Source organism: Lichenostomus cassidix, unplaced genomic scaffold, assembly GCF_008360975.1.
Source record: "Lichenostomus cassidix isolate B80296 unplaced genomic scaffold, HeHo_3.0 HiC_scaffold_46, whole genome shotgun sequence".
NCBI lineage: Eukaryota > Metazoa > Chordata > Aves > Passeriformes > Meliphagidae > Lichenostomus > Lichenostomus cassidix.
The window spans coordinates 3,843,989-3,857,694 of NW_028147597.1; the positions used below are offsets into that span (position 1 = coordinate 3,843,989).

The window sequence follows — 13,706 nt, forward strand, 5'->3', positions numbered from 1 at the left end:
TCCTGGGCCTTGAAAATCAAGTCCTGTGGAGGCACGGTACCCCTGAGAGAATTGAGTCAGATAACGGAACTCATTTTCAAAATAGCCTCATAAACACCTGGGCTAGGGAAGATGGCATTGAGTGGGTGTACCACATTCCCTATCATGCACCAGCCGCTGGCAAAGTGGAACAGTATAATGGACTGTTAAAAACCACCCTAAAGGCACTGGGTGGGGGAACTTATAAGAATTGGGAGCGACTTTTAGCAGAGGCCACCTGGTTAGTCAATACCCGAGGCTCCATCAACCGAGCAGGTCCTGCCCAATCTGAGCTTCTGCATACAGTGGATGTCCCAGCAGTACATGCAAGAGGCTTGCTAGGGAAAACTGTCTGGATTGATTCTGCCTCACATAAAGACAAACCCATCCGTGGGGTTGTCTTTGCTCAGGGACCAGGGTGTACTTGGTGGATAATGCAGGAAGATGGAGAAACACAATGTGTCCCTCAGGAAGATTTAATTTTGGGTGAGGGCCACATGTAAGGTTGGGATGGCAACATACCACCGTTTACTAAATGACATTATTTGTACATAGTTATGTGTATATGTGTATATATGTATATATGTATATGTGTATGTATGTATTTATGTATATATATGTGTGTGTGTTTAGAGTTGGAAGATGTTAGGGTGGGCTTTAAGCCAACGCTATGGAATAAGGGGTGGAATGTCCTGGAGTGATGTTATGATAATCCTTTATCCCCTATCGTTGGCTTATATGCTCAAAAAAAAAAAAAAAATAAAAGGTCCTGTCACTTTAACTACGTTCAGCCGCACAGAGAAATGTGGGTTGTTTTAAAAACTTTTTCCCCAAGCCTCGCTGCAGGGGGAGGATTCTTCGCTCGGCAGAGACTGCGTGCTGGGACAGCCATTGGAGTGGGCTCTGGGTTTTTTGTTCTTTTCTTTTTATTTTTCTTTTTTTTTCTTCATTTGGACCCCTTTTCTTCGATCTGCTTTTTCTCCCAAAGACCCAAGGGAGCCAGAGGACAGAAGAGCTCTCTAGGGATCTCCACCCGGCCCTGGGGGGGGGCAAGGAGGAGAGGGGCTGCGTCTGAGGAAAAGGACTTTTTAATCAGGTTTAATAACTCCTTTTCACCTTGGTTTTCCCCTTCCCCAGAGTGCTTTGCAGGGCACTCTCTGTGCTTTTGTTAAATAAATAGTTTTTTTCTTCACTTCCATCTAAGAGGTTCTGTTGTGGATGGGGGAGGGGGTGTCAGGGCCCTTCACTCTCGGAGGAGAGAGAGTTTTATCATTAATCCAGGACAGGCATGTACAGAGTGTTTCCTGCTGGTGGACACATCCCATGCCCAGCACTGGGCTGTGCCAGCCCTGCTCTCTGCAGGACTCATGGACTGGAAAGGTTGTCTGCAGCAAACACTGCACCATGGCTCAGGGGAGTTCTGTCATCTACAGTCACCATTTCCTTCTTGTTCTGACACATCTGATGCTTTTGGTAGCTCCAACACACTACACCAGTTCTTCTGTGCTCATTCCCCAGTGCTGGAACCTTCCTGCAGTGACACCATGACAATCCTGCTCTTTGCTTTCCAAACCTGCTTTTTAGATTAAGTCTTCCTCTCTTGTGTTTACAGGAGCATCCTGTGTGTGCTGCAGAGCTGCTGTCCTGGGGCAGCTCCTGCCCAGCCTGGCCAGGCACAAGGTCTCTACCCCTGCTCCTCTCACCTCACCAGTGCCTCTCTTTCCTGCAGCATCCTCAGCCTTGCCCAGCACAGCACTCGTTAGACACTTTGACACAGCCCTTTTCTCCATCATGCTCAACCCCCTCAGCTGCAGCCTGGTGGGCAGAAACATCCAGGGCAGGGAGGCTCCAGGGAAAATGCTCAGGGCAGCCATGGACTGCACAGAGAGACCATTGGAGTTGGGGTCTGTGGAGAGAAATCCCAGCTGCCTCCCTTCTGAACTGCCCCAAGGACCTGGGCAGGGCTGTGCTGTGCTCTGGGCACTGACCTGGGACTGTGGGATATGGAAAAGGCCTTTGGTGTCAGGGATGTTGAGAAGGCTGGGTAGGGTCATTGTTAGACCCCTCCCAAACACCTTGGAAAGGCCAGAGCCATCCCAGAGGGTCCTGGGCACTTGGGAAGGGCAGACATGGAACCAATCTGCAAACAGGGCAAAAAGGAACATTGGGAGAGTCACAGACTGGTCAGGCTCAGCAGGGAAGGGAATGTGGCAAATCCTCCTGCAGCCATTCCAGGCACTGAAGGACAAGGCAGGGATTGCAGAACCCCTGTGGGAGGGCAAAGAAGGGGATGTTGTGTGCCCAGACTTCAGCCAGGCCTGTGACATGGTCTGCTGTGCTCTCCTCAGAGCCAGACTGGTGAGAGCTGCACTGAAGGAGTGGAACATGGGGTGGGTGGGAGTTTGGCTGAACAATGAGAGTCAAATGTCATCCATGGTACAGAATCCTCTTGGCAGCCACTCCCTGGTGACATCCCTCAGTGACCAGACCTTGACCACCACTGTGGAACATTTTTATTGTATTTACAATGGATGAAATGCACTTTCAACTCCTTTGTGAATGCTGCCAAGTTGCAAGGAGTCTGTGACCAAACTCCTCTATTTAATGGTGACTGCAAAACATAATTGGGCAAAGATGAGTGAGTTGGATAAATCTGTCTTGCTATCAGGTGCCAACCAAGCCACAAGAAAATGGAGAAAACACTTATGCATCAGAAGAAAGGCAGTTCAATAGGGGAAAAAAAACAAACCCAACCATTAAAAACCCTAACCCAGTAAAAAAAAATACCCAACAAAAAACAAAACCAAACCCACCCCGAATAACAAAAAACCAAAAAACCAAAACCAAACAAAACATAAACAACCCAAAACCAAAAACAAAACAATAACACAAACCAACCAACCACAAAAAGCAAAGGCCACAAACAGAAGAAAAGCAAATCCACAGAAAATCTCTTATCAGAGGAAAATGTTTAACACCTTATGGCAGGAGAGGATTCAGTATGTGTAGGTGCTGTTTTGATTGTCTTAAAAAAGAAATTAATCCCCTCCACCCCCTGCTTCTCTCAGTTTATTGCTGATTATGATGTGACATGAAATGAAACATCCCTTGGGTCAGTCCAGCCAAGCTGTCCCATCCCTGTTCCCTCAGGAACACTCGCCCATCCCAAGCCCTTTGGTTGGGGGGTTGCAGACACACCTCATGGCGGGGCAAGCACTGTGACAAGGACAGCAGAACAGAACAACACTTACTCTTATCAAGGAGAGTGGAACAGAACAGCAAAGCCTTGGAGAAATAGATGAAGGATGCAACACAGGCAAACAGAAGTCATTCACAATGCAAGCAGCATGCCAGCTCAGCTCTGCAAGGCTGACAAAGCAGGAGTTATTGAGAACAATGATATTGCACTTACTCAAAAGCGGGGGTTGAGGAATGGCCACCTAAAAATGATACTGGATGTTCAAGACAGACCCCAAAGAACCATAAAAGGACTTGTAATAAGGGGTGCAACTCTGTCAAATAAAGGAAGTGGGAGAGCTAATCAATATGTAATCAGTGTGTGTGATAAAAACTCTGTTCATTCAATGCTCAGTGCACTTGAATGGAGGAAGGATCACCCAAGCGACTATGATGCTGTAATAAAGCGTATCTGTTTTCAAATACTCAAAACTGTGTTAAAAGTTTCTATCCAGCAGATTTCAGTATCAGTGGTGTCCTTGACTCTATTATGCCCCACAGTTTCACAATGGCTCCTTGGTTTCATGAGGCCCTGCTGTGTAAGAATGGACCCTTGGTTCCATGAGGTTCCATACTGTCAAAATGGCCTCCTTGGTTCTGCATGGTCATAATGCTCTCCTTGGTTCCTCGAGGCCTTGGTGTGCCACAATAGCCCCTTGGTTCCATGAACATCCATAGTGTCACCATGGTCTCTTGGATCTGCGGTATTGCAAGGGACAACTGGTTACAAGCAGCCCCTCAGTGTCACAATGGCCCCTTGGTTCCATGAGGTTCCATGAGGTTCCATAAGGCCTTCCTGTACAGCAATGTCCCCTTGTTTCCACGAGGGTCTGCACCACTGACAATGGTTCCGTAGTGTCTCCTTGGTTCCGTAGTGTTTAAAAGGCCCCTTGGTTCCATAAAGTTCCTCAGTGTCACAGTGGTCTCCTTGGTTCCACGAGGCTTTGCAGGGTCACAGTGCCCCACAGTTTCCATGAGTTTCCGTACTATCAACGAAGTCTTTTGTTCCAATGAGGCACCACAGTGCCACAATGGCCTCTTGGTTCCATGAGCTTCTGTAGTGTCAAAATGGTCTCCTTAGTTCCACGTGGCCTTGCTCTGTCACAGTGGTCCCTTGAATCCATGAGGTTCCGTAGTGTCACCATGACCTCCTTGGATCTGCATTGCCATAATGGACAATTGGTTCCATGAGGCCCCACAATGTCACAATGGCCGTAAGATTCCATAGCTTAACATGGTTGCCTTGATTCCAAGAAGTTCTGCTGTGTCACAATGGACAATTGGTTCTATGAGGTTCCATAGTATCACCATGGTCTCCTTGGATCTGCAGTATTGCTATGGACCATTGGTTTTGTGTGGCCCTGTTGTGTCACAATGACCTCTTGCTTCCATGAAGCCCCACTGTATAACAATGGACCCTTGATTCCATGAGGTTCCATAGTGTCACCATGGTCTCCTTGGATCTGCATTGTCACAATGGACAGTTGGTTCCATGGGACCCCACTGTGTCACAATAAACCCTTAGTGTCATGAGGTTCTGTAGTGTCACAACAGTATCTTTGGTTCAACGAGGCCTTGGAGTGTCTCAATGGCCCCTTGGTTCCATGTGCTTCCATGGTGTCCACAATGGTCTCCTTGTTTCTTCAGTGTCATAATGGACCCTTGGTTCTATAAGGTTCCTAAGTATCACTGATCTCCTTGGTTCCATGTGACCTCATTCTGTCACAATGGCCCTTTGGTTCCATGAGGTTCTGTATTGTCAACAATGTTTCCTTTGTTCCAATGAGGCTCTGCTATGTCAGAATGGAGCCTGGGTTCCATGAAGTTCTTCAGTGTCACAATGGCCCCTTGGATCCATGAGTCACCATGGGTCACAGTCACAGTGCCACCATGGTCTCTTTGTATCCACATTGTCATAACAGAAAATTTGTTCTATGCAGCCCCCATGGGTCATAATGGCTCCTTGGTTCCATGAGGTCCTGCTTTGTCACAATAGACCCTTGGTTCCACAAGGCCCCATGTGTCACAGTGGGCAGTCTATTCCATGAGGCCCTACAGAGTCACCGTGGATCCTTAAGTCCATGAGGCTCCATCATGTCACAATAAACTTTTTGTTCCATGAGCTTTCGTATTGTCAACAACGGTCTTCTTGGTTCCGCAGTGTCACAATGGCCCCTTGCTTTCATGAGGTTCCTTAGTGTCCCAATGGTTGCCATGGTTACATGAGTTTCCTTAGTGTTCACAGTGGTCCCATGGTTTTATTAGGCCCTGCTTTGTCACCATGGTCCCCTTGGTTCCATGAGGCCCCACTGTGTCACAATGAACGTCTGGTTCCATGAGGTTCCATAGCATCACCATGGTCTTCTTGAATCTGCTGTGTAACAATGGACCATTGGTTCCATGTGACCTCGCTGTGTCACAATGGTATTCTTGATTCCATGATTCCCCACAGTGTCACAATAGAGCCTTGTTTCCATGGAGTTCCATGCTGTCACAATTGTCTCCTTGATTCCATGAGCCCCCACTGTGTCACAATGGCCTCTTGGTTCCATGAGGCCCCTCAGTGTCACAAATGTCTCCTTGATGCCATGAGGAACACAAAAGCTTTCCATAAATATAAATATTAAACACCTGCCTAACAAACCTGTTTGCATTCAAAAGAGTGGTTCAAGGTGAGAATGGCACCAGCAGCTTCCGTTCGCAACAGAGATCAAGAGAAAGGACAGGGACAGAGAATTCAGCTTAAACACTCAGAGAATTCAGGTGAAAGACTCAGAAAATTCTGCTTACAGAGATCATTTCTGCTCACATTGTCCCTTGCAGAAAGGTGACATCATTCAAGGCAGCCTGTACTGAGCCTGTGGTTCCTGAGTGGGTTTGATGTTTAGGAAACCTGCTCAGGCTTTTCCATTCTTTCCTTATAGGGTGGTTTTGCTTAGCCTAGAACATCAGCAAGGTATCTTTAACATCTAAGAGAAATTTAAACCCCTCAGAAGCTGGTGTAGTAGGCCTGAAGAAGTGTCTGAGGGGTGGGGAGAGGCACAAAGATGGCTCCTGTGTATCTTATGTGAAGGTTCTGGAAATTTATCACCAAATCCAGCAGAGCCAATCTCTGATGGCTCTGAAAGTGATGGACATGCTGCTGGCCAAGGCTGGGCCAATTAGAGGTGCTAGTTATGCCTCTGTGAAAACATATTTAAGAAAAAATCAAAACAAAGTAGTCACGCACTTCTTGTTAGCTAGAGGAGGAGGAGGAGGAGGAGATGAAAATATGTGAAAGGAGAACAACATGGAGACACCAAGGTGAGTGGAGAAGGTGGGGGAGGAGGTGCTCCAGGCGCCAGAGCTGAAAACCCTCTGATAGTTGTGGGGAAGACCATGGGGGGAGCAGGTGGTCCCCCTGCAGCCCATGGAGTCCACAGGGGTGCAGAGGTCCACCCCACAGCCCGTGGGGAGGTGCCCAGGCCAGAGGAGCAGGTGGATGCCTGGAGGAGGCTGTGATCCAGCGGGAGTCTCATAGAAAGAGTTAAAGCTGCAAAGGCCTTGCAAGGGAGAGAAAGGCCTTGCTCCTGGCATGGAAGCAGCCTGGCCTCAGCTCGGGAGAGTCTGCACCCTCTGGACAAGAGAACTCCTGTTGCAGCAGAATTTGGGCGCGATGTTGCTCATGAGATTGGATCCACACCAAAGAAGTTCACAGAGGATTGTCTCTTGTGGGAGGGACCCCATGGCTAAGCAGAGGACCCCTCTCCCTGATGGACTGACCAGAGAACAAACCCCTTACCCTGACCCCTGCCTGTGCTGTTGGTTGGAAGGAGGCAGGAGGGTGAGCAGAGAAATGTCATCTTTAGAGGGAGAAGGGATGAGTGAAAAAATGGTGTCTGAAAAGATTATTTTTACTTCTCATTTATCCTCCGACTCTTTTAGGTTAATAAAAAACTTTGCAACTTTTAAGTTTTCAACCTGTATTTGCCCTTTTTTGGTGTATCTCTTCCACCACTGCCATATCTCAAATCATGAGTCTGGGTGTGTTTAACAGTTTTTTCTTCCTCTTCTGCACAGCTGCAGCAGGAGAGAGCAGAGGGAACAAAGGTTGTAGGCGCCTGGCATTTAGCCAGGGTCAAACCTTGAGAGTTCCCCAAGGCCCTGCAGTGTCACAGTGTCTGCTTGGTTCCGTTGGGCTTCTGGAGTCTCACAGGGGTTTCCTTGGTTCTGCAATGTCACATTTTCTCTTTGGTTAAACAAGGCCCCACAGTGTCACAGTGGACTCCCTGGTTCCATTTAGCCCCACAGTGTCACAATGGCCCCTTGCTTCCCTGGGGCCCTGCAGTGTCACAATCATCACAGAATCACAGAATCAACTAGGTTGGAGAAGACTTTTGAGATCATCAAGTCCAACCTGTGACCCAACACCACCTTGTCACCCAGACCATGGCACCGAGTGCCACATCCATTCTCTCCTTAAACACCTGCAGGGAGAGTGACTCCACCACCTCCCTGGGCAGCCCATTCCAATGCCCAATTACCCCTTCTTCTTCCTAATGTCCAGCCTAAACCTCCCCTGGTCCACTCTTGTCCTCTCACTGTTACCCAGGAGAAGAGCCCAACCCCTACCTGGCTGCAGCCTCCTGTCAGGGAATTGTAGAGAGTGATGAGGTCTGCCCTGAGCCTCCTCTTCTCCAGGATAAACAACCCCAGCTCCAAAATCAGCCACTCCTCACAGCACTTGTGTTCCAGACCCTTCCCCAGCCTTGTTGCCCTTCTCTGGACACACTCCAGCCCCTCAATGTCCTTCCTGAACTGGGGGCCCAGAACTGGACACAGCACTCGAGGTGCGGCCTCACCAGTGCCGAGTACAGGGGAAGAATCACTGCCCTGGTCCTGCTGGCTGTAATAGAAAAATGCTGTTTGTTCATCAAAAATCCTACTAACGCTTCTTGCAAAGGAAATTGCAGGTCTTGCAACTACTGCTTAAACAAAGACAAGCTGTGTTGAGTGGGAAAAACTTACTTGTAACCTTGGCATTCTGCAAAATACTGCCTCAGCAGCAGAAGAACAGAAGAAGCCTTCAGCAACACAGAAAACGCAGTACATGTAGCCCAGAAGATAAAAGCCTATAAAAAGACTGTGGGAGAAGGGGGGGTTTTGCGAGCTTCTGGCCGCCCAGCGCGCTGTATACCCGCTACCGCCTTGCTTAATAAATCACAAATTCTTGATTGGCTTGACTCCGTATTGGTTCTGTGAGTCTCAATCTATAATACTGGCCACACCATTCCTGATCCAGGCCAGCTGCCATTGGCCTCCTTGGCCACCTGGGCACACTGCTGGCTCATGTCCAGCCTGCTGTCTAGCAGTGCCCCCAGGTCCCTTTCTGCCTGGCCACTGTCCAGCCACTCTGTCCCCAGCCTGTAGCACTGCAGGGGTTGTTGTGGCAAAAGTGCAGGACCTGGCACTTGGTCTGGTTAAACCTGACATAAACCAACATGGGATGGTTTCCCTCCCATCCCCAGCCATTGCTGGCCCCCAGGGCTGATGGTGTTTGTGCTCACTCAGGTTCATCTCCCCACACCAACAGCATGGGGTGCTCACACCTGCTGTGTGCAATGCAAACAGGGCTCCTGAGCCAGTGCTGCCGTGTCTCTGCCTGGAAGGATCAAGCAGCTCTGGGAGCTGGGGGAGAGGCCAGGGCTACCAAGGGGGGATGTTGTTGGCAGCTCCATGAGGACGCTCTGGGACGCTGCCCTGGGCTGTCCAGCGCAGTGGGGATGGATCAGCCCCTGCTCTGCTGCTCCTTCCCGGCTCCCCCAGGGACCTTGCAGAGCCCCAGCCATGCTGTTTGCCCCCAGCCTGCCCACGGCCACCCTGCAGCTGCTCACGGGGGTTTTCTCTGCTCAGCATTGGCCTGGGCGTGTTCTGGAGAGAGCCTGGGCAAGGAGCCTCGAGCCCCCAGGCCCTGCCCTGAGGCGTCAGCTGTGCCCCAGCAGTGCCCATGGCCTGTCCCTGCTGCAGCCCCCGCACTGCCACCCCCAGCACTGGCAGCGACCCCGAGAGCACTCAGGCCCTACAGCAACACGAGGGGCAGCAGGGCAGCGGGGCAGTGGCACGGGAGCAGCACTAGCAGCACCAAGTGCTGCTGCTCCTTGGCACAGCTGCTGTGCCACCCCTGATCTGCCCCAGCTCTGCACACAGACATTGCTGCTGCAGCTCCAGGGAAGGGAACAAAAGGGAATCTCTGGTGAAAACTTTGCTGGGAGATCCTTTAGTTTGTTTAAAGCCACCAAGAGCACAGCTCCTCATTGACACAGCTTGTGGAGACCACAAAGGTGGATACAAACAAAATGAGAAATGGCACAATGACATTTATTTGTGAATGTTAAAAAACCTAAAACAAAGGAAAAAAAAAACCCACAAGCAAACCAACAAGTACTATCAAAGATGACTCATATAACAAGTGATTTACAGAAATTGGCAACCAATTTAATGATTCTGAAAACGTCCAGTCATCATTCTCCAAACGGAAGCTTTGAGCTCCACGTTCCTCAGGCTGTAGATGAGAGGGTTCAGAGCTGGAGGCACCAATGTGTACAGAACTGACAGTACCAGATTCAGGGATGGGGAGGACATGGAAGGAGGCTTCAGGTTAGCAAACATGATAGTGCTGAGGAACAGGGAGACCACAGCCAGGTGAGGGAAGCATGTGGAAAAGGCTTTGTGCTGTCCCTGCTCAGAGGGGATCCTCAGCACAGCCCTGAAGATCTGCACATAGGAAAAGAAAATAAACACAAAACAGCCAAATACCAAACAGGCTATGACCACTATGAGCCCAAGTTCCCTGAGGTAGGAGTGTGAGCAGGAGAGCTTGAGGATCTGTGGGATTTCACAGAAGAACTGGCCCAGGGCATTGCCATGGCACAGGGGCAGGGAAAATGTATGGACTGTGTGCAGCAGAGCATTGAGAAAGCCACTGGCCCAGGCAGCTGCTGCCATGTGGGCACAAGCTCTGCTGCCCAGGAGGGTCCCATAGTGCAGGGGTTTGCAGATGGACACATAGCGGTCATAGCACATGATGGTGAGGAGGGAAAATTCTGCTGAAATGAAGAAAAGAAAGAAAAAGACCTGTACAGCACATCCTGTGTAGGAGATGTCCCTGGTGTCCCAGAGGGAATTGTGCATGGCTTTGGGGACAGTGGTGCAGATGAATCCCAGGTCAGTGAGGGCCAGGTTGAGCAGGAAGAAGAACATGGGGGTGTGCAGGCGGTGGTTCCAGGCTATGGCGCTGATGATGAGGCTGTTGGCCAGGAGGGCAGCCAGGGAGATGCCTAGGAAGAGGCAGAAGTGCAGGAGCTGCAGCTGCCGTGTGTCTGCAAATGGCAGGAGGAGGAAGTGGCTGATGGAGCTGATGTTGGACATTTTGATCCTCTGGCCACGGGGACCTGTTCATGGAGGAGATAATAAGTCAGGAGAGACTTTGCAAAGCAATGTCCAAGCGGTTTCTCCCAGCCCTGCCCCTGCCTCTCTGTGTCACCCAATTTCTTTTTTTCTCAGAGCTCTTCCTCCAGCCCCATGCCTGGAGCTCTGCTGGGATCTGGCCCTGTTGCTGTCACAAGCAGTGGCTCTGCCCATGGACACTGAGGAGTCAGCTCTGCTCTGCAGCAGTGGGGACATGGGAATGGGGGACAGGGACCAGTCCTGGGCTGGTCTTCATCAGACCAAACTGCCCCTAAGGCAGAGCAGCTTGGCAGCATCTCCTGTCCCAGGGCTAAGGAACAGTGACAGCCAGAGGCAGCTTGAGAGGATTTCCTGCTGTGCTCAGGGAGAACAGAGAGAGCTGTGCAAGGCAAGAGGATTGGCTGTAACTCAGTGAAGGGTGAGGGGAGCTGCTTTGTTGCTTCATCTGTTCCCAGCTGCCCTTTCTGAGATCAAGGGCAGTCACTGTGTTCCCCTGAAAATCACCCTGACACAGCTGAGAGCAGAGGACTCACAGCAGAGCCAAATGGCTCAGCCTTTCTCAGAGTCTCAGCCCCACTGCTGGCCAAGGACACTCCTGTCCCCCAGTGTCCCCTGGAAGGCAGCTCCCAGCTTGGATGGACACCCCGAGGACACAGCAAGGGTCCTGGCCATGGAACTGCTTGAGGAGAGTCATTTCATTGCCAGCCTGCCAGCCTGCCCTGCCCAGAGCTGCCCAGGGCAGAGGGAGCTGGGACACCTCATTGCTGTGCTCACCCTGCACAGGAGGAGCCCCAAGGGCTGTGCCTGACCCTGCAGCTGCAACTGCCATTGCCAGAGAGCCTGTCAGCAATGCCAGGAGCAGCTGAGCAAGGCAAGGAGAGAGACAGCCGAGCCCTGAGGAAAAGCCTTTCCCTGCCCAGCCCTGCACAGCCCCTCGCAGGCAGCAGCAGTGCAGGACAGTCGCCCTCAGGCCCTGGTCAGCAGGGAATGGGCAATGGCAGGAGAGATGCCCTTCATCTCTGGTGCTGCTCTGCCGGCCCAGGAGGGGACTGAGGGCCCCGAGCCCCCGGGCTGAGGGCTGTGCTGGCTGCCAGGGGACACAAGAGCTCTGCTGCTCAGGGCAGCTGGCAGATCCCCTGCCCTGGCAAAGAGCCCTCAGGGCTGCAGGAGCTGCTCTGCAGGACAGCCCTGGGCACCCCTGGCTGCACCCCCACCTTCCCAGCCTGCAGCCATCCCTGGCAGCAGGAGCTGTCCTGCCCTGTCCCTCTGACGGTGCCCAGGGCAGCCCTGCTCTGCAGCACATCCTCCCCCAAACCAGAAACACCAGCAGAGCCATCCTTACAGTCATATCAGTGCTGTCATGTGTCAGCTTTAGGAGATCCCTGCAGCCAGAGACTTACTGTGTCAGAAGTTGTGAGGATTTCTCCATGAATAAGATCTGAATTGTCCTTCCAGTTGCTTTAAGCCTCTGTCTGCTTCACTCCTCTCAGGTACCTGCAGGCAGCACCCTCAGCCCTGCTGGGCTGGGAGAGAAACTGCTCCTCAGGAGAAATGTCTTTTTGAAGCTCTTCTTGGTTGCCAGGAGTTCCCTCTGTGCCAGGAGCCCAGCCCAGCTCAGCAGCACAGCAACAGCACAAGGACTTTAATGAGCCTCTCAGGGATTTGGTGTTGTTTACATGAAACTCAGTCCCTGAGAGAATGTTCAAAAAACTTCTCAAGAACTCAGATTCAAACTCCAAAGTTTCTTTTACTTTTAATGGGTCTCACTGAGGGACACAACTGAGAAAGTGTCCCCAGGTTCCAGTTAGAGCAGAACACTGGAGGCAGTGATGACAGCTGGGGACAAAGAAGGCAAAGGTGTCTCTGATGCTGAGCAAACCTGGATGTGTTTCAGGAATGCAAAGGGCCAAGGCCTGAGCCCCAGCCCCTGGCAAGGCAGATCCTGTCCCTCCCTCAGTGCTCAGGGCTCTTCCCGGGGCACTGGCATGTGGGGATGTGCAATGCCAAGGGCAGGACCATGGGGCAGCCCCTGCCAGGCTGCTGGGCAGGGACAAGGAGGCAATGAGGCCCCAGGGCTGCAAGGGTCACTTGTGTCCTCCTCATGGCCTCAGGGCCAGGGACAGCAGCCATGGCCAAAGTGCTGCACAAGTTGGCTCTGTCAGGGCCTTGCAGCTCCTGCACATCCCTCTGCCCTCTCCAGCCCAGGCTGTCCTACGCTGTCCATGCCCTGTGCCTCTGTCCCTGCAGGCTGTCGTCATCCCCCGGCTGCCCCACCTCGCTGGCCCTTCCTTTGCTGACAGCTCTGCGTCCTGCCTGCCTCTGCCTTGGCACACAGAGCCTTGGGCTGACCCAGACTCCTTCTGGGGGATGTGTTGCACCACAGCACTGCCCTGTGAGGGAAATTCCTTTTTCCTCGTTTCAAGTCTGGACCTACCCTGCTGCCCTTGCTGACATTATTTTTTCCTATGTTCATTTCAACTATGGAGAAAAGCTCCATATATCTGGATCCACCCTTCGAGCCCTCTCAGGCTACTCCTGTTTTGTCTTCAGTATCCAAACCACTGAGCCCAGGGCCTTCAGCATCTCCCTGCTGCTTACGGGATGAGGCCTCCAAACACCATTTTGGGAGATTTTTCAGTTGTCCCCAGGATCTGTGAAAAAGGAAACAGAGTGGTTAAAGTCCAAGAAAAACAGAGTGTTATTTTCTCCCAAATCTTGCAGAGACAAAACAAGGTCAAATATGTTTACACTGAACAAGAGTGGATTTAGATTTGTTACCAGGAAGAAATATTTTATGATGAGAGTGGCACAAAACTGCAATTGTTTTTCCTGAGTAGGGAATGCCTCATCTCAGAAATTGTCCAGGATGAGGATCTTTGCACAACCTGACATAGTGAAACCCCTCCCCTCCCCAAGGATGGAATTCCTGTTGTGTGGTGTCTCTGATGTGCTGGGTGAGCTCACAGTGCTTCTGGCCAGAATGTCTGCTGAGGGCCAAGCAGGCT

The 13,706-nt window shown here is 51.2% G+C and overlaps 1 protein-coding gene across 1 annotated transcript; it reads right to left on the reverse strand.

Annotated features, from left to right (window-relative positions):
• Nucleotides 1–9,729: 9,729 nt before the first annotated feature.
• LOC146422010 (olfactory receptor 14J1-like) lies at nt 9,730–10,679 on the reverse strand. The gene has a single exon (XM_085046901.1). It carries the CDS (start codon nt 10,660–10,662, stop codon nt 9,730–9,732), a length of 933 nt encoding a protein of 310 aa, XP_084903027.1. The 5' UTR covers nt 10,663–10,679.
• Nucleotides 10,680–13,706: the final 3,027 nt, after the last annotated feature.

Coding starts and splice junctions, on each gene's coding strand:
- LOC146422010 (XM_085046901.1), bottom strand. CDS start 10,662: ATGTCCAACATCAGCTCCATCAGCCACTTCCTCCTCCTGCCATTTGCA.